The 27,609-nt window shown below is 47.4% G+C and overlaps 3 protein-coding genes and 1 non-coding gene across 34 annotated transcripts in view; 3 read left to right on the top strand and 1 right to left on the bottom strand.

Moving 5' to 3' along the window:
* The first annotated feature begins 3,328 nt into the window (after positions 1-3,328).
* LOC130519422 (NACHT, LRR and PYD domains-containing protein 12-like) lies at positions 3,329-7,998 on the top strand. Of its 2 annotated transcripts, XR_008948314.1 has the most exons (5): positions 3,329-3,551; positions 3,662-3,835; positions 5,661-5,834; positions 6,041-6,216; positions 7,128-7,998. XR_008948314.1 is itself a non-coding variant. In XM_057022866.1 (4 exons), the coding sequence occupies exons 1-4, from the start codon at positions 3,427-3,429 to the stop codon at positions 7,363-7,365; spliced, it is 711 nt and encodes a 236-aa protein (XP_056878846.1). In that variant the 5' UTR covers positions 3,329-3,426; the 3' UTR covers positions 7,366-7,998. The 2 variants fall into 2 exon arrangements, 1 of the variants encoding a protein (XP_056878846.1); XM_057022866.1 differs by lacking the exon at positions 6,041-6,216.
* Positions 7,999-10,376: 2,378 nt separating this feature from the next.
* LOC130521952 (5S ribosomal RNA) lies at positions 10,377-10,495 on the bottom strand. The gene has a single exon (XR_008949501.1). It is a non-coding gene; the product is annotated as a 5S ribosomal RNA (ribosomal RNA).
* A 3,577-nt stretch (positions 10,496-14,072) lies between these two features.
* LOC130519436 (uncharacterized) lies at positions 14,073-17,254 on the top strand. Its single transcript, XM_057022877.1, has 5 exons — positions 14,073-14,095; positions 14,195-14,314; positions 14,451-14,528; positions 14,795-15,872; positions 16,016-17,254. Exon 4 carries the CDS (start codon positions 14,815-14,817, stop codon positions 15,805-15,807), a length of 993 nt encoding a protein of 330 aa, XP_056878857.1. The 5' UTR covers positions 14,073-14,095; positions 14,195-14,314; positions 14,451-14,528; positions 14,795-14,814; the 3' UTR covers positions 15,808-15,872; positions 16,016-17,254.
* A 4,492-nt stretch (positions 17,255-21,746) lies between these two features.
* LOC130519197 (NACHT, LRR and PYD domains-containing protein 12-like) overlaps positions 21,747-27,609 on the top strand; it is an 86,991-nt gene continuing 81,128 nt past the window's right edge. For 24 of the 30 annotated variants that reach the window (XR_008948279.1, XM_057022389.1, XM_057022501.1 and 21 more), the window contains exon 1: positions 23,026-23,139. Coding sequence is in view for 29 of the 30 variants with exons in the window: in XM_057022389.1 (XP_056878369.1) it covers positions 23,027-23,139 (113 nt within the window). In the remaining variant the exon portion in view is untranslated. Of the gene's footprint in view, positions 21,777-23,025; positions 23,140-24,816; positions 24,919-25,185; positions 25,299-25,398; positions 27,179-27,609 lie in introns of those variants that run through there. The other 6 variants (XM_057022520.1, XM_057022510.1, XM_057022635.1 and 3 more) reach the window with 4 other exon arrangements.

Consider the following 27,609-nt stretch of genomic DNA (forward strand, 5'->3'; position numbering starts at 1 on the left):
AGACGATCTGGTCACAATTTATTTGCCTGTCTGTGTGAGGTGTGTGTGTGCGTGTGTGCTCGTCGCGTCTAATTGTTCCTTTTCTTTGTGGACAGGTGCTGTGGGCCACGGCGGGGACCCAACCCCTGGTGGAGGGCGTTTTCATCACACCCCTCGTGTGTGGTTTTGTTTGCAGTAGCACGGGTGTTTTTAGTTTGTTTATCTCCCCTAATTGAGTTTTACCCGCTGGTGGGGCCCCAGCCCTGCCCACCCCTTTTGTTAATTTAACTTTTATACAGCCCGAGTTATATTTTGTTGAGTATTGGATGAAATAAAATTGTAGTGCATAACCCTCGATCCCGTCTCTGCCTCTGGAATAGAAGTTATCTGCGCGTGCCTGTTCTCCGGTTAATTCCTGGGGTGAAATTCCCCAGGTGGCGTTGTCGTCACCCGTTCCACCTCTCCCCACCCCGCCACACATGGTTGCACCTAATGTTTTTTAACGTAATATTAAGAAAGGTCTGTGTGTGAGTGAGTGTGAGATTGAGTGAGTGTGTAAGTGACTAAGTTCCGCAAGCGCCCACATGCGCATTTACGCGTACATAAGCGCACATGCTCGCACACTCGAACATAATGGTTTTATAACGTAATATTTGGAAAGGTATATTGTGCATGTGTGTGTGTGAGTGAGTGTGAGATTGAGTGTGTAAGTAACTGAGTTCCTAAAGTGCGCAATTATGCGCACATTCGATTAAGGCAGACCTGGTGACAGGAGGAACTCCACCCCAGAATGGAACCCGTCGCCCAGTCAATGTGGGGGTTGTGACGACGGAGCCAGGGGTAACCAAGGATGAGTGGGAGGTGAGGTGACTTCAGGACATGGAATTGTATGGTCTCGTGGTGGTTGCCCGACAGAAGCATGTGGATGGGCGTGGTCTGGCGAGTGACAGTCCCTAGGAGATGGCCATCCAGGGCGCTGGCAGGAACTGAATGTGGTAACGGAACCCGGTCGATACCCAGCTGGACGGCGAGCTCCTCATCGATCAGGCTGACATCAGCCCCGGAGTCTATGAAGGTGGCGAGGGTGTGAGAGCCCCCCGCCAACAGAAGCTGGACGTGAAACAATGGCCGTGGGCAGGGGGCCGAGTCTTGAGTCCGGCTCAGCAGTCCGCCCCTGTCTACTGCTGAGCCCTCCCCTTTTACTGGGCAATGAGAGACAAAGTGCCCAGCCTGTCCGCAGTAGAGACAGAGGTTCCCCTGTCGTCGTCGCTCTCGCTCCGCCGGAGTCAGGCTGGTGCGTCCCACCTGCATGGGTTCGGCCCCCCCAGATGCGGGCCCTGTGAGAAGGTTGGAGGCGGCTGGAGATCCTCGCAGGCGGGCAGACGGCCGGTGCTCCGCCTCTCCCTGGCGTAGCTCTCTTCTCCTTTCCTGGACGCGCCTGTCCAGCCTTGAAGTCAGGTTGATGAGTCCATCAAGGGAGGGCGGAAGATCAAAAGGAACCAACGCATCCTTTATATATGGCGCTAGCCCATTGAGGAAGGCGTCGCACTGGGCTGCTGGGTTCCAGTCACTGAGCCAGGCCCGGGTACGGAAGTCGATAGCGTAGTCAGCAATGGACCGACTTCCCTGCTTCACACGCTCATGAGTCCCCCGGTGGCATCCGGACCCAGAGAAACAGGCCCAAAAACCTTCCGAAGCTCCGCAGAGAAGGCCTGGAAAGAGGAGCAGGCCGATGTGCCCCTCTCCCACTCTGCCGTTCCCCACAGGCGTGCCCTGCCAGTCAGGTGATTGATGGTAAAGGCGACCCTCGCCGCCTCCGAGGCGAAGGTGTAGGGCTGCAGAGTGAACAGGATTGAACAGTTCGTGATGAACGGGTTGCAGCCCTCTGGGTCCCCAGAATAACGCTCTGGGGTTCCCACCCGGGCTCTGGAGCAGTGCCTGGTGGGGGAGCAGGAACCGGAGCGGCCGGTTGCGACACAGAGACCACCAGCTGTTGGACCTGGGTGGCTACTGACCTTAATGCCCGCTCCAGGGCCGACGCTGTCTCCTGAGCCTCCGCAGCATTGGAGGCTAGCTGGGCCTCGAATTGTTGGAGCCTTCCCTCCACTTGGCCCAAACGAGACTGAGGTGGTGACGAGTGTGCTGGGTCCATGTTTTGGCCAGATTGTACTGTCACGGGTGCAGTTAGGACCCAAATGCAGCACTCTGAAAAGCTGGACCGTAGTAAAGACTTTTATTAACCCACGGGCAAACAGGAACTCAGGCAGACCAGGAAACACAGAAAATAGTCCGTTCCTCCTCTCGGCTCTGGCCCGCACAAAGTCTAGGAGTTGCAGGCTCGGGGAGTGGGACGAGCAGCAGCGAAGTCGGGGCCGGGCGAGAAGTCTAAAAACCAGGTGAGCAGACAGGAACCAGAGACGCTGAGGCAGAAGTCGTAGTCAGGGGCAGAAAGCAGGTAGGTTGTCCGGCGAACAGGCAAGGCAGGCAGAACGAAGACAGGCAGGGTCGGCAACGGGCAAACCAGCAGGGAAACAACGCTGGAAAGTCTTGCATGGACGCAGAGGAACAATCTGGCACCGAGTGAGTGTGAGGCTGGAGAATATATACACTGGTAGGTGAGCTGATTGATGAATGAGGGCAGGTGTGTGATCAGTGACTGAGAGCAGGTGTGTGATCAGAGGGTGTGGTGTGAGCAGGGCAGTGGAAAAGTACTGGGACAGGAGGGAACTGGAGAAAAGGGGCTGTGACAGTTTGTATACATCGTATTCTAACGACAGAAAAACACATTTTAACTAATGACACGTGACAATTTTGCTTCATTTGTTCAACGTAAAAACAGCCGGCCTCGTTGGTTTAAATGGGTGTTTTAGGTCTTTGTGGCGGTTCCGTTTGGAGCCTTTATGTGACCCACAAAGTTGTTGGACCCTTTCCACACCCGTTAGGTGGCAACTTCATCACTAGCAACAAAAGGTGCAGTGAAAATGATTTGAAGGGAAACAGGCAGATAGAACAGACGCTGAGGGCAATCGATGCAACCAGAGACTCTGATGTCATCGATCGGATCGCTGAATTAAGACTTGACGCACCATCGTACAAATTGGATGAAATGCAAAATATCCAAAGAGCCGATAGACAGATAAAAAGATGCACGTTTCTTTAAACCATTTGCTATAATCATTTTAAATATTGAGTAATTATGAGCTGTTCTAAAATAAGACAAATGTTGAGAATGATTCAGTTGCATTTCAGATCTGATGGTCATTCAAACTGTTGCTCTACGGTGTTGAATTTAGCTTTTCCAGGAAATGAGCTACATTTGTGTTGAGGTCGATTCTCAGATGAGTTGATGAGAAATCCCAAAGTTTGACTCACTATTTTTGTTTCATACACAACAGACTGTCTGGTAATGTTCTTTCAACGAGTCATTGGGAAGTTGTGGCCTCAGCAATGACGTCAAACCCTTCTCATCTACGGGAGCTGGACTTAAGCGAGAACCAAAGCCTGAGAGATGCCGTAGTAAAGTTACTGTCTTCTGCAATGATGCATCCAAACTGCAGACTGGAGACGCTCAGGTCAGGAGGCCTCTGTTGGTCTTTTCTAAATTTCTTTACATTTTCTGCTTTTCTCTTCATTTTCATATTTAGAAATGTGTTTTTATTTGCCCCATTTATTCCTTTTCCAGGCTGAGTGACTGCAGTTTATCAGAGATCAGCTGTGTCTCTCTGGCCTCGGCGCTGAGGTCCAATCCCTCCCATCTGAGGGTTCTGGACCTGAGTCAGAACCAGCTGAAGGATCCAGGAATGAAGCAGCTCTGTGGTGCTCTCCAGGATCCTCTCTGTGAGCTGGAGACTCTCAGGTCAGTCAGAGATGATCCAGTACTTTCCCAGGTGTAACTAGTTAGACAATAACTGTTTACATGTTTGATCTTTGTTATAAACGTAGTGTTACAGTTCTCAGAAAAAAGACCACACAGGACAGATTTGCAGTATTAAATTGGTTGTGGAAATCTGTCCCATGTGAGGATGGTCATCAATGACTAGAAAGGAAGTATCAGTTGTAGATTTGTCTTGTTTTATTTTAGGCTGGCCACAAAACCGCCCAAACATTCAGACCAATCAAAAATGGTTCTTCCTGTCTTTTAAAGATCAGAAGGAAAACTAGAAACCCCAAAAAGAAAGCTGCTGCAGTGTGCCATGCCCCTTCTCTCCTGAGAAAAGCCATCCCAAAAAAGAGAAAAGCCCAAGTGTGAAGTGAGCACCCTGTTAAACCTTGGTACCGAAAGCCTGCAGTCATTCTCATCTTAGGTGGCTTCATTCCAGCCAGAAGCCCAAAGCTGCCTCCCTCTTAAAGGGGCAGCAGGTCAGTCCAACCACAGAAACCTTCATGAAGATCTGAAGCTTTCAGCATCCACAATTGTTGCACCTCACTTCCATTGGAGTCCAAATCAGGAGTCAACAAGTTGATTCTACACTGATTCTACACAATGCAACCATTTTAAAAAGGTTTCCATCCATAAGTTTTCACACATTTTTAGATAAATCTGTTTGTTCATCGCCTCCTTCTTTTGTAATGGTCATTAAAGAAAATGACCTGATTGGAGTTTTTCTCCTCACAAATATGACTTTCTATGAACGATGCAATAAATGCAGCTTGCAATCTAAGACAATATGGAAGTATGTGTATATAATAGTAGTGGAAGTAGCTCATAAAATAATACATTTGCTCTTCTCATCGAATCTCTCTATGTTATTAAAGAAAAACCTGCTCTTACTCAACAACATCTAAGACATCAACCAAAAATCCTAATTTTCTATAATCTAATATAAAACAGTAGAGAAGACTCTTTCTGCAGAGACACTGGTGGCAGGAATGCAGAAGTATCACCTGCTCAACTTGGAAGGTGGAGCAGAAACCACCAGCTGAGAAGGTCCTCAGCAAGAGGAAGTGGTGGAGAACCATGAAACTTGCTCAGCTCCACCTCAGCTCCAGAGACGGGCTGAGCTGGAGCTGTGGCACCAGGTATCGCCCAGAAGAGCCTCCAACAAACAAGCTCTTCTCTTGGGAGGAGAGGGCTTTGAATCTCAGCTCAGTGTGCTTGTCTCTAGTAGGTGGCAGCTGCACCTTTTCCTGAGGTCCTTGTTGATGCCCTGAGGGGAATTGATGCTCCTGCAATGTTTTCTGGCAGCATTGAGCTTGCAGTGGGGCAATCAAACACACTGTGGGGGGGCTCTCTTTCCTTCTCTCATCTGGAGAACAAGTGACACCAGCTGCCATTGTTGGAGAAATGTGCAGTCAGGGGAACTCTGCGTCCAGACTATAGCCACCCTTCCAGCATCCAGCAGTGTCTAAAACCTTTGATTTGGTTTCACCAGAGAGTGTAGGGATTGCAGGGTCACTGCAGCATCGCCCACAAGCTGTCAGGAGTGGGTCGCTTTGGCCCAACTCCTGACAAGAGTTGAGTGCTATTGAGAAATGTGGTCTCACAAACTTGGAAGGCATTTTGACCTACACACACTTTACATACGGTGTAGATCTTGTCCAACCGCCCTGAAAGAACCCAAAATAGGAACATACGGCAGATAAGCCGGTGCAGGACCAGAGGTTTGTTGCTTGTAAGCTGTGTTTTGCTCTGGAACATGTTGATTTTTATTTGTCTTCTCTCAAAATAATTGTTATTTTAGACTAAGTGAGTGCAGTTTATCCAAGACCAGCTGTGATTCTGTGGCCTCAGCTCTGAAGTCCAACCACTCCCATCTGAGGGTTCTGGACCTGAGCCACAACCCGTTGCAGGATTCAGGAGTGAAGTGGCTCTGTTCTGGACTGGAGAGTCCAAACTGTAAACTGGAGAGGCTCAGGTCAGTCTTCATTTTTCTACCTATATACCAGCTGCTAAGATGGTGAAGTGAGGCTGTTCTCAACACTGCTGTGATGCACCACATTAAAAAAATTCCTTGTAATATCGTGAATTCAGGTCTGACCCAACTAAGAACTAACGTAGGTTTAGTACTGACGCAGATAACATGCAGACCTGCACCGTATAACCTCATCCTGCATTTTTCAGATTAGACTACTGCAGGTTATCTGAGATCAGCTGTGGCTCTCTGGCCTCGGCGCTGAGGTCCAATCCCCCTCCCATCTCAGAGAACTGGACCTGAGTGGGAACCAGCTGCAGGATTCAGGAGTGAAGCTGCTCTGTGGTTTTCTCCACTTTCCAAACTGCCGACTGGAAACTCTGGGGTAAACACCATTCTCAAAAATGTCCATTATTCCATCCGAGGGTCCTCACACTTTCTGAGTGTGTGTGTTGTGCCCAGTTCCTTCAGGAGGGGGGGCCACACGGGGACCACTTATTCATGATAAATTGATTTAAGGACAATGAAAAAGCCGACAGATGGGAACCAAAATTAGACAAAACTAGGTGAGGGTGCCTGGTAGACACCAGCCAATGAGGAGGGAGATGGTGAGGGGGACAGGAAGTCATCTAAGACAGGTTGTGCCTTTAAAGATGAGCCACAGGTGAGATGGATCTCCATGATGAGATGGGAGGGAAAGAGGTGGGAGAACCTGGGAAGAGTGAGGGCCCTAACAATATATATTCTCCTTTGGAACAGTGCAAACCCGAGAGGTTGGAATTGTGGTAATTACATATTACTATCATTTTTTAACCTGTAACTAAATTAAATATTTACAGATCATGCCTTTGATTAACCTTTCAGATTAATACTGGTTTCACTTATAACCTTATAAAAGTTTCCCTTCTTTATTTAGATTAAGGGTCTGCAGGTTATCAGAGATCGGCTGTGACTCTCTGGCCTCAGCTCTGAAGTCCAACCTCTCCCATCTGAGGGTTCTGGACCTGAGCTTCAGCACGTTGCAGGATTCAGGAGTGAAGCGGCTCTGTTCTGGACTGGAGAGTCCAAACTGTAAACTGGAGAGGCTCAGGTCAGTCTTCATTTTTCTACCTATATACCAGCTGCTAAGATGGTGAAGTGAGGCTGTTCTCAACACTGCTGTGATGCACCACATTAAAAAAATTCCTTGTAATATCGTGAATTCAGGTCTGACCCAACTAAGAACTAACGAAGGTTTAGTACTGACGCAGATAACATGCAGACCTGCACCGTATAACCTCATCCTGCATTTTTCAGATTAAGGGACTGCTGGTTATCAGAGATCAGCTGTGGCTCTCTGGCCTCGGCGCTGAGGTCCAATCCCTCCCATCTCAGAGAACTGGACCTGAGTCAGAACCAGCTGAAGGATTCAGGAGTGAAGCTGCTGTCTGATCTCGTAGAGAATCCACACTATGGGCTGGAGACATTGAGACGCAGTTGGTTGAAGCCAGTCACCTCCCGCTCATCTGCTGCATCACTCACTGACCACTGGTGAAGAGCATCTGTGGAAACATCTGCCGTCTACTCCCCCTCCATAGATGAAAAATTCAGTTTTTAAAAAGCGCTGGTGGACTTTCAGGAGATCAGTCGATGGTCGATAAAGCAGAAGCAGCTTCCCCTTGAAGTTAAATTAGTTCCTGGTATCACACAATGCATCTTTATAAAGTTCTAAATGGCTCCTCGGCCACTCTTAGAAGCATGAAAACAGTCTCTTAATTGTCTCTTCAAATGTCTGTATTATACGTTACTATTTTACATCATGCCTTCAGAATCTTTAGGGTTTAGTATTTACTGTCTCTGTGACATGGAGCATTGGAATATTTCAGCTGCAGCCAGCAAAAACCCATCAGAATGACGGCTATCGGTGGGAACCGCAGGTCATTTGACTTTAGTCAGTCTGGTAAATGTTATAGGATTTATTGCAATCTAATAAAAACTATGAATAAATGTGGGAAATAGGAAATAAAAGAAGCAAAATGACCAAATAAATCTCCCATGAATACTGTAAATTTAAAGATGTCAAGAATGGAATATCAGCTTAAATGGAATCAAACATAAAGGGAAAAGGCCTCCTTTAAGTTTACTGCAAAAATAAACACAAAATCAAGAGAGCGACACGCGCCAAAAACGTCTCATTCTCTCTTCTGTCTCCACTCATTCTTTTATATTCTCTTAAGATAATGGGGACGGGGTCGTGTGATAACAAAACAAGCTAATTGGGGACTATATTTTTGTTGCAAGAACTTTGGCTCTTCAGAAGTTTCTATGTTGGCTTCCACAGATTGTGCATCCACTAGAAACTCAGTGTTTTTAAGGAACTACCAGGAGTGGCTGGAGTGGAGGCCAATGACGCTATAGCTACATATAGCTACATATAGATCACCGTTATCCTCAACCCAAAAGACCACCAGTTGGCGCAGCAATACTAAAGATAGGAGGTTGTTGTCGTTGCGCAGACGCGGAGTGATATCACACACAAACGTGCCCTATGTTCTATATCCCGTATGTTCGCGACCAAAGGGCGCACCGTATTAAAAGGTGCAGCCTCAGTTACGGGTGCTGTTTCTGTATTTAACACATACATCAGGCGCTCCGGATTATAGGGCGCAGGCATGGTAAACCATACCGCTACCATAGCTTACATACATGCCCGTCTGTAGTGGGCCGCTCACAGCGGGAGCCCCGTCTGTAGTGGGCCGCTCACAGCGGGAGCCCCGTCTGTAGTGGGCCGCTCACAGCGGGAGCCCCGTCTGTAGTCGGCCGCTCACAGCGGGAGCCCCGTCTGTCGTGGGCCGCTCCTAGCGGGAGCCACGTCTGTATTCGGCCGCTCACAGCGGGAGCCCCGTCTGTAGTGGGCCGCTCACAGTGGGCCCCGTCTGTAGTCGGCCGCTCACAGCGGGAGCCCCGTCTGTCGTGGGCCGCTCACAGCGGGAGCCCCGTCTGTAGTCGGCCGCTCACAGCGGGAGCCCCGTCTGTATTCGGCCGCTCACAGCGGGAGCCCCGTCTGTAGTGGGCCGCTCATAGCGGGAGCCCCGTCTGTATTCGGCCGCTCACAGCGGGAGCCCCGTCTGTAGCGGGCCGCTCACAGCGGGAGCCCTGTCTGTCGTGGGCCGCTCACAGGTGTTTCAGGTGTACTGTATTTATTTTCTGTATAAAAATTAAATTTGGTGATCAAAAAGTCTTTTTTCAAACTTGAGTCTTGAAAAAGAGGGTCGTCATATATTCGGGCCAATACGGTAATTCTAATTAAAAAAAAATTTGTAGACCATGTCTGACATGTGCAAGACACAATTCACAAGGAAATCTGAGACCAAGAAGAGGAAAATTTCCTACTCCCCAATATCCATTCCAAACTATACATATGGACTTCATAGAATTAAATAAAAGTGAAGGGAAAAAATACTGTCTAGTCATAATAGATGCATTTTCAAAATGGACAGAACTATTTCCAACAAAAAACCCAGATGCGCTAACAGTTGCTAAAGCACTCTGCAAAGATATCATACCCAGATATGGTATCCCAGAAAAAATTACTGTGATCATGGTACTCATTTTGTAAATCAAGTTGTTAAAAAGATCAGTGTTACGTTTCATATTGATTTAAAACACCATTGCTCCTATCATCCTCAGAGCGCAGGATTAGTTGAAAGAACTAATGGCACTATTAAAAACGGACTGAAGAAATGCATGGAAGAGACGGGGAGACCGTGGACAATGTGTGGATTTGGCTAAGCTCTATATAAACATTACAAGCACCGCAGGCCTTACTCCTTATGAGGTCTTATTTGGAAGACCGTACAGGCTTCCTCAGTTCACAAACTACTGGGAGACAAATGATGAGTCTAATCTAGGTGATTACATGAGAAGAATGTTAGAAAAACAAAAGCAAGGTCATGAAACTGAGGCGCCCTCTGTCTCCCAACAGAACGGTGGAGCCAGGCGACTGGGTCCTAGTGAGGAGCGTAAAAAAGAAACACTGGTATTCACCTGAGTGGGAAGGACCTGACCAAGTTCTTTTGTCTACACCTACTGCTGCTAAAATAGCTGAAAGATCAACCTGGGTACACCTCACTCATTGCAAGAAGGTCATTTCTGTTGAAAACTCCGACCGGGAAGGTGATGCAAAGTCTGATAATAGGGTGGACTTAGACAAATAGAGTCTGGGTAGAGCCGAAAGTCAGTGAAGGTTTCAGAGCCGCCGACTCACTTAGGGGGGCTATTTCAACAGGTTATGATCTATTGCTGTTCAGGAACAGTGTACTGGTTTCACAAACTCTACGAGGACGGCAGCAGGTAAATATAGACAGAAGCCAATACAGAAAAATCCAGAGGATTGGCTGGGGCTGTAGTATGCTAGCCTCGGTGCTAGCTGTAATCATAGTATTCCTGATAATCATAATAGTTATACAAGGTCTCCAACTCAGTTGAAACCCAATAAGTTTAAATGACTCCCAGGTGGCGACAGAGAGAGTTGGAGTGTCTATTCTCTTCATATGCGTGTTTTTATTTGTATGGCACCTGGTATTCCCAGGCGGTCTCCCATCCAAGTACTAACCAGGCCCGACCCTGCTTAGCTTCCGAGATCGGACGAGATCGGGCGTTCTCAGGGTGGTATGGCCGTAAGCAAGAGCAGGTGCAAGAAAATGGCCTTTTGAAGTTAATACACTCAAACTTATTTTCTTGAAACACTTATTCTGGTGGAGGTTGTCCATTTTGCTTTGTCACAGTCCAAACCTCAATGTTGGAGCAGCCTCCAATCCATTCCCCCCAAAAAGAAAAGGCTATACAGACTATGAGCGTCATATCATCAAATCTGCCTAGAACGGCTCTTGGATAAGAGGTGAAACGCCTTCAAAAAAATCAAACAAGATTCAACTCCGATAAATGAAATCAACTTAAAAGCAATGTGCCATGGCCGGGAATCGGTGCCATGGCCGGGAATCGATCCCGGCCCGGTGCGGGCCAGTTGACAATTGCTGTAACAGACAACCTGATTGAAACCTCCTGAAGACCCCAGAGGGAGAGTTCGAATCCAGCTTTGGGCATTATCAAAGAGAAGATATTTGATTGAAAAATTCACCATCATAAAAATGTTTAAAGAGCATAGCAGTGTCTGTGAGGTTTATGAGTCACAAATGCTGCTCTTTTTAGGAGCACAGCCATCTATTAAACTGTAGTTTGTGTCATGGCATAGTTTTATTGACAAATTCTAAATTGCAAGTAGCAGATATGAACAGGGAAATGCTACGTTATCTGCTTATTCTCTTACAAATAATCTGATGAGATAGGTGTGGAGTTAATTCAGTTGGGGATAGACAGATGGAATATTAGTGTTGTTAGTATGATACTTGAGTTCTTTAGATATTGTTTTCAATTCAGGAATCTGCCGCCTTGAGTTGGCTTTTTTTTGAAGACAGAAATGTTGACAATAGTGTGGACCAAAGTGGGAAATTCTATTTTATTTAAACACACACGCACGCACGCACACGCACACACACCACACAACACACACACCACACACACGCACACACGCACACACGCACACGCACACACGCACGCACACACACACACGCACACACACACACACACACACACACACTCATGGCCGGGAGCTAAACGGCCCTAAACCGTTTCCCATTCATTTTCAATGGTAGTGCTAAACCACTACGGACGCAATATATTTCCGGCCGCTATCATCCCGTGGCGCTGTTCTGCCGTTTCGATGAAGAGCGGCTCCTCTCCGGAGGATCGGCCATTCTTGGTTCATTCTTTGGTAAACTTCGCTGAAGGTAAGTTTGGGCTTGATTTCCTACTAAATTAATGAGGAAACTTTTCGTAATTGTGCATAGGCTGTGGTCAATTTTGTCCTAAATTAGCAAGGAACGTGTTATAATTGGCCCTAAATTATAATGTACTGTATTTGTCATGCTACAATATACTCATATCTTGTCAAGCTAGTTTTTCATAAATTAAATGACGCGACAGTGATGAATGAACTTGTTCATATTTTATATTCAAGTAACCGATTTACTTGTCGTGGCACTGAAATCTCGGTATTATTATTATTATTATTACTCTAATTATTATTAGTAGTAATATTAGTAGTGGTAGTATTACATGTTATTACATCAAATGTGTGTTTTTGTTTCCAATGTCTTTGAGAGGGGATACTGTCCTCCTGCCCCCCCCCCCCAACATGTTCTCTCACACACACACACACAGACACAGACACAGACACACCACACAAACACACACCTACACACACACACACACCATCACTTTCCAGTCTTTTCCTCACTAGCCACACCAGGTACTGACCTTCTGAACTCCTGAATCGACACCCCAACAACCTTGATCTTACACTTTCACACCTACATGATAATTGCATGTGTGCGCACACTCACAAACACAGACACACACACACACACACACACACACACACACACACACACACACACACACACACACAGACACAGAGCTTTACACATGGTACCACACTTTATCTTTTACTGCCCTAAGATTCCTTTGATCACATTTATCAGGTGTGATTTGAAAAATGGGTGGAACTGTTTTATCAGTGTCTAATAAAAATGAGAAAATTAATAGACATTTTTCCTTTATGTCAGCTCAACATGCAGAAGCAATTCGCCTTTTTCCCTGGAAACTTCGGGTCGTGTTCCGCAAGGGGCCTCTTGGGTTTCTCCTCCAGGAGCCATCTGATGAAGCCAAACGGGTGAGTTCCACTCCTCAGGACAAGTCTGCGACCATGAGGGAGGACCTCGTACGGCAGAACGCTTTGGCCGTCATCCAGCAAAGAGGGGGGGGATCCCTCAGATAAGATGGAGGTGCTGGGAGACTATGTCCTGCAGTTTGGTAAATATAAAGGGAAGTCATTCAGATGGCTTTTGCAGAATGACGTAGGATCCACCGTGTATCTGATCAAGAACGTGCAGAGCGAGGAGGCAGCAGGTCTCTGTATGGCTGACAGCCACAGTAAGGACAGCCTCCAGTCATTTGGGAGTTATGCCCTCAGTTTCCAAGAAATCCAGGCTCTCCTCACTTATGAGGCCGGAAGAGGGGATGGAGTGACTGCCTCATCTGAAGACGACCAGCTGGTTGGATTTGGTGCCCGAGCCAAGAGCAGGTGGAAGGAGTTCTGGGACAGCAGAGGTGATGGCTATGCTGATTTTGTCACAGGCAGGCGCTGCGTTCCAGGCACACGAATGTCCAGGTTGCAGCAGAACCTGCTGAAGAGGCAGCAGCCCACCACATCTTCCACACCTGCTGAGCATCCCATGAAGGCCCCAGCTGAGCCCCTGGGTATGCGCATTCCTTCATGTGACAAGTTCAGCTTTGGGAAAAGGTTTTTTTCTTTTCTACTAATAACCTGTAGCCGGTATTTTTGTCTTTAACACAGCCATGGAGGAGGACGTGGAGATGGAAAGGGAGATGCTGAGCATCCATAACTCTGATCTGCAAGTCCAGAGCTGTAAATACACCGTTACCACATTTATTTCATGTCAGACAAACAAAGTCCATGCCGTATCTAATTTCTATTGTTTTTCTTTTCATCTGTGTGCAGATGCTATGCCAGTAGCAGCAGCCGCCCTGCCGAGAGTGCCACCAGGAGCAAAGACAGGTTTCTGAAAAATAGGTTTCAGAGCTGGAGTTCCGTTCCTTTCCATGAAGAATTCCTCTCCAAATCTGAAACTTATCTTATTATTTTTGTGTTCTTGATGTTCTGGCCGAGTTCCTTTAATATTACTCTTCATATGTTGGTGTGATAATAACCGTCGTGAGGACTATGAATTGATCCGTGCAATGATGAACTGATATTGACTATGAGGAGGAGGGTAAGTGTTTGTTTTTGTTCTCTTTGCTGCTTCGTTGAAAAACAGTTTCGATGCACGGGTACTAACACGCGAATGCATGTTTGTTGACCGAGTCACAATGCTCCTCCTGCTCGGCCTCAAGAGCGCTGATTAACATTGTCATTTCAATTGGTGTGAATGAGACCATTATATTGTTTTAATTTTAATGATGTAAAATTCTAAAAAGCAGGAGGAGTAACGATAAGGCTGCTTGAATTTCTACTAATAACGGCGTCTTCACAACTCATTGAATCTGAACTGACTAAACTAATGTTGTCTTTTTAGTTGCATCTGCCACACGCTCCAAAGCCCCACCTAGAGATACCGCTGAGCTACAGGCATCACTAGTTGATGGTAAAAACATTGTAATTCTGTTCATCCAATCAAGTGTTCTGCTAACTGCAGCTGCCTTAAATAAAGTCATTTCATTTTTGAAAATGACCGTACCTGCAGCTGTTCCAGCTTCACCAGGTGTGAAGAGGAAGAGACCTGTGCCCCTCCCCCCACAGCTGGCCTTCCTGGTGACAGAGACAGAGGGTCTCACAAAGGTAGAGGAGCCCCACTCAACTTCAGGTATGTTTCCTTTTCTTTTATTTAGGGCTGATGAACAACCTGATGTCTCTGTAATGTCCAGCTGACTGTTCTTTCCATGTTGTCATCAGGTGAAGTGACTGTAATTTCTTAATAGCAAGTCTGCACTTGTTTTCAGGACCTGACTCTTGCACGGCACAGACCTCTGACGGCAGAGTGCCTCCTTTGACGGACTCTACCCAAGACCAAAAGAGTGGTATGTTAAACCATGGAAATTTCCCCCATTCCGTGGGGTGTTGAACAATAATAAAGTGTCCCGGGGTGATTCAAATTGACACGATTCTTTGTCACTGACATGGAAAAAATCTGAGGTGTGAGCTCTGGAATGAAACCAAGTGTCCGAGGCGCGTGTGTGTTTCCTTGTATCATGTGTTTATATCATGTGAGGGCGGGGGCACTGAAATTGTCTCTTCAGTAATGATAACTTTATGTTGTTCAACTGTCTTCTTTACTTTATCCTAGTTCCCATAGCTCCTGTTCCCATGCCTGTCCCTGACCACGACATGAGCAAGTGGATCTGCTCACAACATCAAAAGCTGTGGATGAGGACGGAGCTTCAACAACTTGGGTTGTGGCCTGGGTCCCGACCAGTGCATAACCCTGGGAACGCAATTTCTCTTTGGCGTCTTCCTCCTCAGCCGGAGCTACTGGACATGGTGGCTGAGCTCCCGTCCCCCAACTTTTTTCAGCTCCATCCATTTTTCATTTGGAAGCCAGAGAGCCACATCATGGTCAGGTTGAGGAACAATGACATCCTGCCGTGCCTCCATAGCTGTCCTCGTCCTCAGGTGGTCTCTGCAGGCGTGGGCAGACCTCCAGTGATCGTCAGCGTCCGTGGCCAGTATTTGATCTTTTCCTCGCGACTCTGCTGCAAGGCCTGTCGCAGGAACTGGTCCGCTGACAACCCTCCATGGGTGGAGAAGCTGCCCGTGCGCTTTACTAACCTTTTGCCTGCATTCCTGACTCACAAGAAGGCTGCGTGCAAGTCGGTAATGGATGAACTGCGGCGTTCTGGCAAGTCACCGACCGATATGGCGAACCAGGTGAATGAGCTCATGCACCTCAAGTATGAACGAGCTCACCTGGCGTATCTGCACGCTGTACAGAACGTCAGGGAGGCCGAGGCTGGGGCGTACGGACAGAGAACCATCGGCCAGTACGTGAGGATGGAAGATCGGCCACGTGCTTTCGGGCCATACGAGGACCAAGAAGGTCGGGGTGGGGTGTCTGTGTCCGGATTCTACCTGACTGACTGCCTGCTGGATGAGTTCAAGCGTCAACAGCCGTCTCTGACCAAGCTCCTCCAGGGCACGTTGGGGCAGGTTTTCAGGTCGGACCACACGAGGAAGATGGCGAGGAAGGTGACACTGGCATCTGGAGCCATGTCCAGTTTCGCAGTGATGAATGAGAACTGGCTCATTGTGTCCTGGGTGATGGTTCAGGCTGAGACAGAAAGGTCCCTGCATCCGATGTAGCAAGGAATGGCCCAGAGGTACAGCCACGCTGGGGTGGGAAAGGCCGGCTACCACTGGATGGACAGGTGAGATCAGCCATCTTCTTTGTTTGCCGTCATTCAAACTGAAAAATGCTCTCTGCAAGTCATTGTCTTTGAAGAAATGTTATATTTAATGTTACAATTCTTCCTTTCGAGCTCATATTTCTATGTCTCTGCCTCGCATTTAGGGATCGCTGCGCTCCATTTAAGATCCCGGACTGCGTCCCTGGTGAACATCTGTGCTGGGATGCCTGGAAGACCACCCCTTCCATTGTTGCAGGAGCCACCTCTGGAGCGCTGAGCAACACCTGCGCCTCACGGGCACATTACAACAGCAGCAGCGTTGTGAAGCCAGACTGGTTTCACTGTATGAGGCGCTTTGGACGAGAGTGCACCTCTGAGCACCATCCTCTGTTCAGCCTTTTCTGCCCGCTCCTTTCTGCCGCCTTCTCTGTGGTGGATCAGGAAGACCTGAAGAGGCTCCGTGATGCCTACGAGTTCTGCGGAATCCGTCCAGCCAACCCCACCAAACGGCACGTCCGAGAGCACTGCAGAACTAAAATTCCACAACCCAGCGAGCGGCTGGAGAGAGTGGAGAGAGTTCTGCAGCACTTTCACCTGGCCACGGACCCTAACCATGTCCCACTCTTCAAGCCATCCATGCTGAAGACGTGGCGCGTTCAGAGGGTTCACATCCTCCGTGGTTGCCTCAGTGACCCACAACTGTCTGAGGGGATAATGTACAGGGACGGAGGGACCCTTCAGCTAAACCACGTAGCGGGCGAAGGTGCCAAAGTCCCCGTCTGGATCCCTGTCCGTGGTACATCTCAGCAGGAGGGCTACCATTTCCAGCAGGCCCAGTGGGTCACGGGTACGCAGGTCTCCCCTGAACTGTTCCAGGCCCAGGCCATGACCGGCGTTGTGCGGTGGAACTTTCAGCGACCGGTAGACATGAAGAAGCCCGGCGCCGTCCTCCCTGCTGTCTTTGACCCTGCCTCAATGTGGGAGTTGAACTCTGCTTCCATGGCAGTGACGGGACAAGACAAGTGCCCTGCGTTCGCCTCTCTGACAGAGACACTGGAGAAAGGTTTGGGCTGGAGTCCAGAGAACCGGGCTGCCCTCCGCTCCCTCTGGACTGGGACAAACACAAAATGCAGCAGAGGGATCCGCCTTCGGCTCTTGTGCCCCCTCCCGCTCCAGACGATGCTCCTGGGGCAACACCTTCCTCCAGCGGGGCAACAGCGACTGCTGTGCCGTCGCTTCCCCCTGCGCCACCTGTCAGCTTCCATCTCTCTGCTGCTGGACGTGTAAAGGAGATTCCAGCAGAGGATGACCAGGATCCTGAAAGATCAGTGGGCGGGTCAACGATAATCGGGTTTTTCAGAGCGGCATGTTGGAATTAAGGCCTTCGAATGATTGAAAATAATAGATTTAGTTAGGTTGTGGTCAGTGTATCTCAATCTTTTGATGTGTTAAATATGACACTTTCTGTTATTAAGGGATGGATATTAATGTGTTTTCTCAATAGCCCATATCGCGATAATATGAGTTACTAAGGATGCGTTATTGCTTTGTTTGTGTTCCAGACGTCTCTGGAACTTTGCCCCTGCCGCTGAAGTCCTCGCCGAGGAGCGCCCGCACTGGACCCATGAAGACTGGTGGTGGAGTGTTTGTCTTGGACCACACACGCTGGACTCTTCCCACGAAAGACGCTATTGATAGTTTGCTGCAGTATCATCATGGGGACAAGGACATCCTGAGGCTTGTGGATCCAGACTACGCAGACACGGTCCATCGGTCTGCGGCCGATCCGAACAGCTTGCTCCGCCCCACAACCAGGTTTCACATATCCCGCTATGTGAAGCATCTGGCAAAGCTGTTGAACACCAGTTCTTCTCTGAACACCAGCCCAGAGAAGCTCCTGGAGACTCAACAGCTGTGGTACTCCTTGACAGAGGGGAGTAAAACAACCAGCGTTCCTGTAGTCACCATGGAGACGGCTGTTGTCACTCCTCCCACAGCCGCCCTGCCCACGCCTCTGACGCAGGATTCCATTGAAAAAATTGTGCAGGGCATTCTAGAGATGGAGCAGCAGCAGCAGCGACCAGAGCTGAAGATGAGACAGACGAAACCCTGTCTGGCCTGTGGACAGCCCAAGTCTCCGTATGGGACGGGTGGATCTTCCATCCACTTTTTCTATCAGCAGGGTCCTGTTCGCTACTTCTACTGCTCAAGGAAGGTGCATCAGACTTATGCTGCTGAGGGACTCTCTGACCCCAGAATGCCCTTTGAACAATTTGCCGCGTCAGAGTTTTTCCAGAGGGAGCTGGAGGCCACCAAAAAGCGTGTGGAGGAAAAAGCTCAGAGACAGAGACCCGGCTCCCAGCCACCTGATCGCCTCTGCAGGTTCTGCCATTTGACTCTAAAACAGGGACCAAACAGCCCACAGATACATACAGGGTCCCTGGGGTGGCAGGTAAACACATTTACTGCCCATCCAAAGTCTATTCTCTATATCGGGACAAGGGGGTGGCCCGAGAGAGGACCTGGAAAGAGTTTGGGGCCACTCCTTTCTTTGAGGCAGAGAGACGAAGATGGATGGAGGAAAGGACAAAATGAACTACATGCCAGGAATGCATGTTGCACGACTGTACGTAGTTATGAAATGTAATGTTGCACTATTGTACACACTTTGAGATTTAATGTTGCACTCCTGGACCTGTATATCTCCAGGACCCGGAGGTGTGCAGGTCGGATCACGGCCGACCCTTCCCACCCTGGTCACGGACTGTTTTCCCCCCTCCCCTCAGGCAGGAGACTACGGTCCATTCGGACCAGAACCTCCCACTACATGAACAGCTTCTTCCCCTCTGCCATCAGGCTGCTGAACACCAAGTGACTCATCACTAAGCACCATGAACAGCAGCCAGTCGGACCCATGAACATCACATTACTCCTGCATTGACCTGCACTATTTCTTACCACTTACTATTTATGTATATACTGTATATATGTCTGATTCTATTTTATTTATCTTATTCTAGTGTGGTCTTCTTTATGTTGAATGTCGCAGCGTCACACCATGACAAATTCCTAGTTTGTGTAATACTGTGTATTACATGAACAATGGCAATAAACCTGATTCTGATTCTGATTCTGATTCTGATTCTGGACACACTTTGAGATTTAATGTTGCACTGAGATTTAATGTTGCACTATTGTACATTGTTTTACATTTAATATTTAACTCCTGTACATAGTTTGAGATTTAATGTTTTATGAGTGTGTTTGTGTTTAAATAAAATTGAATTTCCCACTTTGGTCCACACTGTTGTCAACATTTCTGTCTTCAAAAAAAAGCCAACTCAAGACGGCAGATTCCTGAATTGAAAACAATATCTAAAGAACTCAAGTATCATACTAACAACACTAATATTCCATCTGTCTATCCCAAACTGAATTAACTCCACACCTATCTTATCAGATTATTTGTAACAGAATAAGCAGATAACGTAGCATTTCCCTGTTCATATCTGCTACTTGCAATTTAGAATTTGTCAATAAAACTATGCTATGACACAAACTACAGTTTAATAGATAGCTGTGCTCCTAAAAAGAGCAGCATTTGTGGCTCATAAACCTCACAGACACTGCTATGCTCTTTAAACATTTTTATGATGGTGAATTTTTCAATCAAATATCTTCTCTTTGATAATGCCCAAAGCTGGATTCGAACTCTCCCTCTGGGGTCTTCAGGAGGTTTCAATCAGGTTGTCTGTTACAGCAGAATAGCTGTAACGGAAAACCAGCCAATCTGATCGAATCTTCCCAAAGACCCCAGAGGGATAGTCGTCACGCCGTCGTGGTCACGCCGGGCATCTTTACTGGTCCCGTTTTAAACAGGTTCTGTTGGGAACAGGTGTTCTCCAGAACTGTATTCCAGGCTGCTGTGCTGAAGGGCTGTTTTCAGTAGCAATAGAGCCAGAGTGGGCCTGCTCCATATGAACCCCCCCAGGCCGTGCTGTCCTCCTGGCTGAGCCATAATCAGCTCTGGATGGACTGGTTCACGCTTGGACTGAGTCAAGATTTGATAGCTTGACTGATTCTTACAGTTTTTGATCAAACCCCCATCTGCTGATTCCAGGAGATCTTTAAAGGATCTCAGAGCTTCAGATCTATGAAGCCTGCTCAGCCCCCGGCAGCGCTGATGAAACCATTTCATTCCTTCAAAAAAGCAGAACATGAAGCTCCAGAAAAGGTTTTTGTATCAAGTTTCCAACAGAACGAGGACAAGTGGGTAAAAGCGCCACTTTAAAGCCTCCAGGCCTCAGAAAACATCCACCTTTAGGATGCCTGACTTTAGAGGATCGTCGGTTCGCTCCGAGCACAAGAACAAACATGTTTAACCTCAGTCCAAGAACATCTGACCTGAAATGATCAAAAAGCTTCAGCGTAAAAAGATGGTGGAGAGAAAGCTGCTGGGAGGTTCTCAGAAGAGAAGTGGCATTAAAGCCAGCTGGAAGAGTCCAGCCTGCTTCCTGCTCCTCCAAACAGGCGTCTCCACACCAACACTGAGGAACACGGGCTTCTGTTCTTCCTTCTTCTCTTCTGACTATTGTGTGTTTGATGAATGCAGCATCCACTCACTGCCCCCCCCCCCCTCATTTACACTGCTCCTGGTTTCACAATGGTCGTCAGACAGATGCAACCAGAGACACTGATGCCGTCAGACAATAAACCTGAGTGTTGTTGTGTCCGGTTATTAACATGTTCCATGCTTTTCCTTCTGCAACAGTTCATCACACCTGCTCAGGGAAACCTCGGTGTAAAGGAGGTGAAGCCGCGCCTCAGTGACTCTACTTTGCTGTTTTAGAAACTAACAGTTATTAGATGAATATACAGTGTGCACGTACGCGCACACGTATGTATAAACACTTAATACACGCGTGTGCCTGTATGTAGACTTTTTAGCACTTTGGGTTCATAGACTTTTTAGTATTTTGCAGATTCGTGTCTGTATATAAACCAGATCCTCCTGTAATAAAGAACTAAAGGCTGACTGTTGTCACGTGACCTGTCTCCGTCTGTGTCCGATGATGGAACCTGCCTGGAACATCTGGTCCGCAGAAAAAGCAAAACAGCTCACAGAACTGGCCCAGTTTAGACCCAAAATAATAAATAATGAAAATGTGTGACACACTGGAAAAACTATTTGTCATTTATAGTTTCGGTCGTCATCAGAATCCATCATAAATATTCAAACCAACAAACTACACACAGAACCGCAAAGTTTAGAGCTTAAAGGGAGCGACAGGTGAAGATTTAAAGCTCAACGCAGCTGAAGAAGTTCCAAAAAGGAGAAATATCATGTGGTGCTTTACCGCCACCCGGTGGACCGGCGTGGAACTGCAGACAATAGTTAAACGCGCTCCGACACATTCTGACCTCTGCTGCTCCTCCTGGACTCCAGGGCTGCAGAAATATGCTGCTTTTACAAGTCTTTAAAATCTGTCAAGCATCATAAATCTTATTTATTTAACTAAATTAAATAATGGTGGAGAATGGTGTCCGAAAAGCGTCTTTATTTCAAAGTGAACAAGAACAGTTCGGTCCGCGTTCACAGAGAGGCGGAGAGACCTCGAGAGAGTCCAAAACACGTCCGCTCGGAAAACTCTCAAAAATAGTTAAGCCACAGAAGTCAGGGTTTGGGGATGAGGCCGAAAACACTCCGCCGCTGGCAGACGGGAGTTCTGTCCTTAAATCTAACGGGAGATTGAAGAGAGACCGCAGGTGCGTGTGTCTGCGGGGCCAGCTGTGGCTGATGAGCGGCTCCTCCACGCCCCCTGCAGGTAGACACCCGCAACAACGGTCCCAGAAACTGGGAACCCAACAAACGAGTTTTTAAAAGTATTCCTTTCAGACTAAGCAGGAAGACTGAAGACCGACAAGGTGAGTAAACGAAGAGCATTATTGAAAAGAATTGACAGTTGTGTTTGGAGATAAAGTCAAGATTTGAATCAACTAGACTTCATATTTAGTTTTAGCACAAAGCATCATTATGCATTATAAATGAATAGTTCTTAATTAACTTTCTTATAGTCTGGCTTTAGTTATAGTTGAATAGTCTTTCTAAGTGAAGTTTAGTTTATTTTTCTGCTTTATGCGACTGATTCTAAAAGAACTTTAAACCCTCCCAGAATGCTTTAATGGTAGTAATATATATGCCATAAAGCTGTTGATTAGGTTTTAAAAGTGAAAGTATTCTCTTCAGACAAAGCAGGAAGAGCGACATTTTTGTGACAGGTGAAAAGCTCTTAGAGTTATTAGAGTTGTTCAACAGTCCAGGTCACAGCTGGATATTTTGGTATTACCTGTCAAACAACATCTAATCGTGGGCAAGTTAGCATCTCTCAGCCGGACCAATTTAAGACAATAAACTTTCAAAATAACTAAAAAACTAAATCCACCCAGGATCACAGGACACCAACAGGATTTTGGGTTCATGGTGCACGTTTTCTCACAGTGGTTTATTGTTCTATGTTGTGGAACCACTGTGAAAGAATGCAGGAGTGGGTGTCATTTCTTTCATCTATTTTAAATAGAGCAGTGATCTTTGAGGACTTGGATCATAGAAATAATTGAAGAGGGGAACAAAGGAGGAAAGTTAAAAAGTCCTGACTAGCATGTTTATGTAGCACCAAATCATTTAGTGGCTGAGCTGAAGACAGTCCTTTCACCATGTTGGCCTGTGGAAAACCAGTGTTGTCGGGCCCGATGGACCAGCGTCCCCGTCGTTGCCGGACCACCATTGGCCACCAGTTGGGTTTTGGGATCAAAGTGGGGGCGTTTCCTGTATCCGGTTCTCCTCACGGATCCATGACTACAACATGTTGCTGCAAGTGCAGAGACGTTTGCTCTGGAAAGAACTTTAGAGCACATTCAGTGCTGCAGGATGAGGGGCTGGAAAAGGTGCCAGTTCTTTTCTCACTGCAGGGAACAGTTAAAAAAGCAGCTTAAACTCTGAAAACATGAAAATTATACAGAGACATCATTGATTTATTGATTCAGTTGTTATCCAGAATGGATTAGAAATGATCCTGTTTGATAAAAACTCAGTAAATTGGGATTATTTAACTACAACCTCTACAGATTATTTACCTTCATCACAGTCTCATCACTATTTCTGATGTTTCCTCAGGATGGACGAGGACAGAGCAGAGTCCACAGTGCCCAGCTGGGAGTTCCTGAAGAGTGACCAGTCCAAAGGCTACCCTTTAGATTTTGGTATTGGACCTCAAGGCTCACCTTTAAAGTAAGGTTTTCTGAACCACATAACTCTGCCTTAGAACATTTCACAACCATACAAAACATCATTTTGTAGGTATTATCCTCCACTATCGTGAAAAATGAAATTAATGAAATGGTGCACCAACATGTCAGGCGTTCGCTCCCATTAACTCCCATGTTAATTTTAGTGTGGTAAATCTTTTAAAACTGAAAATTGCTTGTGTTTTTAACTGGTCATTTCTCCTACATGGGTTAACATCATCTCACAAAAATTCCTAGGCATATATTTTAAAGTTTCCCAACAATATCCATCATTGCAGAGTGCTCCAGCTCTCCATTTAGATACGGATGTCCCCCGCCTGGGGTGAGTTGCAGCTCCTTCTGACGGGAGACTCTGCCACCGTTCCCAGCAGACCCTCACAACACGTTTGGGTCTGGCGGGTCTGTCCGGCATCCTTCCCCACCATCAGAGCCAACTCACCACCAGGTGGTGATCAGTTGACAGCTCCACCCCCCTCTTCACCCGACTGTCCAGAACATGCGGCCGCAAATCCAATGACACGATCACAAAGTCGATCATCGATCTGCGGCCGAAGGCGTCATGGTGCCAAGTGCACATGTGGACGCCTTTATGCCTGAACAAGATGTTTGTTATGGACAATCTGAGACGAGCACAGAAGTCCAATACCCTCCTGGGCTACCCCCTTATCGTGGTGGAGGGGTTTGCCTGTCCCAATGATCCTAGGAGCTCCGTTGTCTGGGGCTTTATGCCCCTGGTAGGGCCACCCATGGCAAACAGGTCCTAGGTGAGGGACCAGACAAAGCGTAGCCCAGGACCCCCTAATGAAGAAAAATAACATTGGTTTCAAGTTTCCCTTGCCCGGATGCGGGTCACCGGGGCCCCCTCCGGAGCCAGGCCTGGGGCCGGGGCACGTTGGCGAGTGCCTGGTGGCCGGACCTCTGCCCATGGAGTCCGGCCGGGCGCAGCCCGAAGAGGCAACATGGGACCCCCTTCCCGTGGGCTCACCACCTGCAGGAGGGGCCAGGGGGGGTCGGGTGCATTGTGTGTTTGGTAGCAGCCGGAGGCAGGGACCTTGGCGGTCTGATCCCCGGCTGCATAAACTGGCTCTGGGGACATGGAATGTGACCTCTCTGGTGGGAAAGGAGCCTGAGCTGGTGCGCGAGGTTGAGAAGTTCCGACTAGATATAGTTGGCCTCACCTCGACGCACAGCAAGGGCTCTGGAACCAGTCTTCTCGAGAGGGGTTGGACTCTCTACCACTCTGGAGTTGCCGATGGTGAGAGGCGACGGGCAGGGGGGGCAATTCTGGTTGCTCCCCGGCTCAGTGCCTGGATATTGGAGTTTACCCCGGTGGATGAGAGGGTAGCCTCCCTTTGCCTTCGGGTGGGGGGACGGATCCTGTGGCCCAAACAGCAGTTCAGCGTATCCACCCTTTTTGGAGTCCTGAGAGGGAGTGCTGGAGAGTGCTCCTTCTGGGGGCTCCCTCCTCCTCCTGGGTGACTTCAATGCTCACGTCGGCAGCGACAGTGAGACCTGGAGAGGTGTGATTGGGAAGAACGGCCCCCTGATCTGAAATGTTCCTGTTTGATAAAAATGCAGTGAATTGGGATTATTTAACTCCAACCTCTACAGATTATTTACCTTCATCACAGTCTCATCACTATTTCTGATGTTTCCTCAGGATGGACGAGGACAGAGCAGAGTCCACAGTGTCCAGCTGTGTGTCCCTGAAGAGTGACCAGTCCATAGATAGAATAATAAAATTCAGAAGTTCAGACCAAATGTAAGAAAACTAAAGCGTGATGATGTGTTTGCCAGCTGTTAGTCGCATTAAGAGCAGCAGGTTGTGAGTTTATTATTGGAGATGTTTAACACTTAAACCTCAGACAGTCATATAGTTACAGACTTATTGTGAATATTGTTGATTAGAATCAAGAATCACTTTTAAAACTGAAAGATGAATTCAGACATAAATGCTTGAACAATATTGAGTCTTGATCAGCTTCTTTCATCTTATAAATCAAAGGACTAATAGAGATGTGTTTCATAGTGAGAGGGGGGAGCGCATCCTATCAAACTGGGACCAGTCAGCTCCACCAGGAGAGTCCTCTTGTTCACAATCTGGAAGCAGATCTGGAGATGCTGAAATGAAGCCCAAACAAAGTAAAACTGTTCAATATGAGATTTAATTTGTGATGTCATGAATTTGTAGTTGTGTTGATGATTTATTATAGATGGAAATCATTGGTTTACTTATGTTCAGGAAGTGATCTGCAGGAGGTGATAGAAGGTCATAAGATGAGTCTGAAGAGAAGATGTGAACATGTGACTGAAGGAACTAATGAAGCAGGAAGTGGAACCCTGCTGAACAAGATCTACACTGAGCTCTACATCACTGAGGGACAAAGTGAGGAGGTGGACACACAACATGAGGTGAGACAGCTTGAGAGAACCTCCAAGAAGAACATCCAGGACACTCCAATCAAGTGCCAGGACATCTTCAAAGTCTTATCTGAGCAACAGAGACACATCAGAGTGGTTCTGACCAACGGTGTCGCCGGCGTTGGAAAAACCTTCTCAGTGCAGAAGTTCAGTCTGGACTGGGCAGAAGGTTTGGAGAACCAAGACATCAGTCTGGTGCTTCCGCTCTCATGGAGGGAGCTGAACTTGATCAGAGATGAGCAGCACAGTCTTCTCTCACTGCTTCATGTTTTCCATCCAACATTACAGAAGATCAGAGCAGAAGATCTGACTGTCTGGAAACTTCTGTTCATCTTTGATGGCCTGGATGAAAGCAGATTTTCACTGGGTTTCAACAACCATCAGCTCATCTCTGATGTCACACAAGTATCGTCCATTGAGGTGCTCCTGGTGAACCTCATCCAGGGGAACCTGCTTCCCTCAGCTCTCATCTGGATCACCTCCAGACCTGCAGCAGCCCATCAGATTCCTCCCTCGTGTGTTGACAGGATCACAGAAGTACGAGGCTTCACTGACTCCCAGAAGGAGGAGTACTTCAGGAGAAGATTTAGTGATGAAGATCTGTCCAAGAGCATCATCTCACACATCAAGGCCTCCAGGAGCCTCCACATCATGTGTCTGATCCCAGTTTTCTGCTGGATCACTGCTATAGTTCTGGAGGACATGATGACCACAGACCAGAGAGGAGAGCTGCCCAAAACCCTGACTGACCTCTACTCACACTTCCTGAGGGTTCAGATAAAGAGGAAGAAGCAGAAGTATGGAGGAAAGCAGAGACCAGAGGAACTGACTGAGGCTGATAAAGAACTCCTTCTGAAGTTGGGTCGGCTGGCGTTTGAACATCTGGAGAAAGGAAACATCATGTTCTACTCAGAAGACCTGAAGCGATGTGGACTGGACGTCTCCGAGGTGTCGGTGTACTCAGGAGTTTGTACAGAGATCTTCAAGAGAGAGAGTGTGATCTTCCAGAAATCAGTCTACTGCTTTGTTCATCTGAGCATTCAGGAGTTTCTGGCTGCCGTCTACATGTTCCACCGTTACACCAGGAAAGACACAGTGGTTATAAATCAGTTCCTAGAATATTCTGAACCAGTCACATCTCTTGATGACTTCCTCAGGAGAGCACTAATGAAATCTCTCAAAAGTGAAAATGGCCACCTGGACTTGTTTGTTCGCTTCCTTCATGGTCTCTCTCTGGAGTCCAATCAGAGGATCTTGGGTGGACTGTTGGATCAGAGGAACAGCCACCCAGAAACCATCCAGAAGGTCCTCAACAACCTGAAGGAGGAGAACTGTGATGGAATCTCCCCAGACAGAAGCATCAACATCTTCCACTGTCTGATGGAGATGAAGGATCAGTCAGTCCATCAGGAGATCCAAGAGTTCCTGAAGTCAGAGAAGAAATCAGAGAAGAAACTGTCAGAGATCCACTGTTCAGCTCTGGCCTACCTGCTGCAGATGTCAGAGGAGGTTCTGGATGAGCTGAACCTGTGGCAGTACAACACCTCAGATGAGGGACGACGTCGCCTGATTCCAGCTGTGAGGAACTGCAGGAAGTTTGTGTAAGTAAAGATTTCTGGTGCCGGACATCGGCGTTTAAATCAAGCGAGTGGATCATGTCAGGTAGCAATACCCCCTCCAGTGGTCATTCCTTCAATTCTTTATCTCCATTGCAGCGTCCATAAATTAAAACAACAACAATTCATCCAGAAATGTTCAACACTGGCTGGATATAAGTTCAAAGGTCAATCCAGACAAACCAACATAAGGCAGGAATAATAGGAGCCACAAGTTAACTGACTATCATGAAATTACTGTCATGTCATTAAATCACTTTTGTTTGTTTGTATACATCGTATTCTAACGACAGAAAAACACATTTTAACTAATGACACGTGACTATTTTGCTTCATTTGTTTAACGTAAAAACAGCCGGCCTCGTTGGTTTAAATGGGTGTTTTAGGTCTTTGTGGCGGTTCCGTTTGGAGCCTTT

Source organism: Takifugu flavidus, chromosome 2 (assembly GCF_003711565.1).
Source record: "Takifugu flavidus isolate HTHZ2018 chromosome 2, ASM371156v2, whole genome shotgun sequence".
In the NCBI taxonomy this organism is placed as follows: Eukaryota; Metazoa; Chordata; class Actinopteri; order Tetraodontiformes; family Tetraodontidae; genus Takifugu; species Takifugu flavidus.

Bases quoted from the DNA above. Each gene is read 5' to 3' on its own strand.
- LOC130519436 (XM_057022877.1), top strand. From the start codon at position 14,815: ATGCCTGTCCCTGACCACGACATGAGCAAGTGGATCTGCTCACAACAT.
- LOC130519422 (XM_057022866.1), top strand. From the start codon at position 3,427: ATGACGTCAAACCCTTCTCATCTACGGGAGCTGGACTTAAGCGAGAAC. The intron at 3,552-3,661 runs GTCAGGAGGCCT...TTCCTTTTCCAG, and splicing joins TGCAGACTGGAGACGCTCAG to GCTGAGTGACTGCAGTTTAT. The intron at 3,836-5,660 runs GTCAGTCAGAGA...TTGTTATTTTAG, and splicing joins TGTGAGCTGGAGACTCTCAG to ACTAAGTGAGTGCAGTTTAT.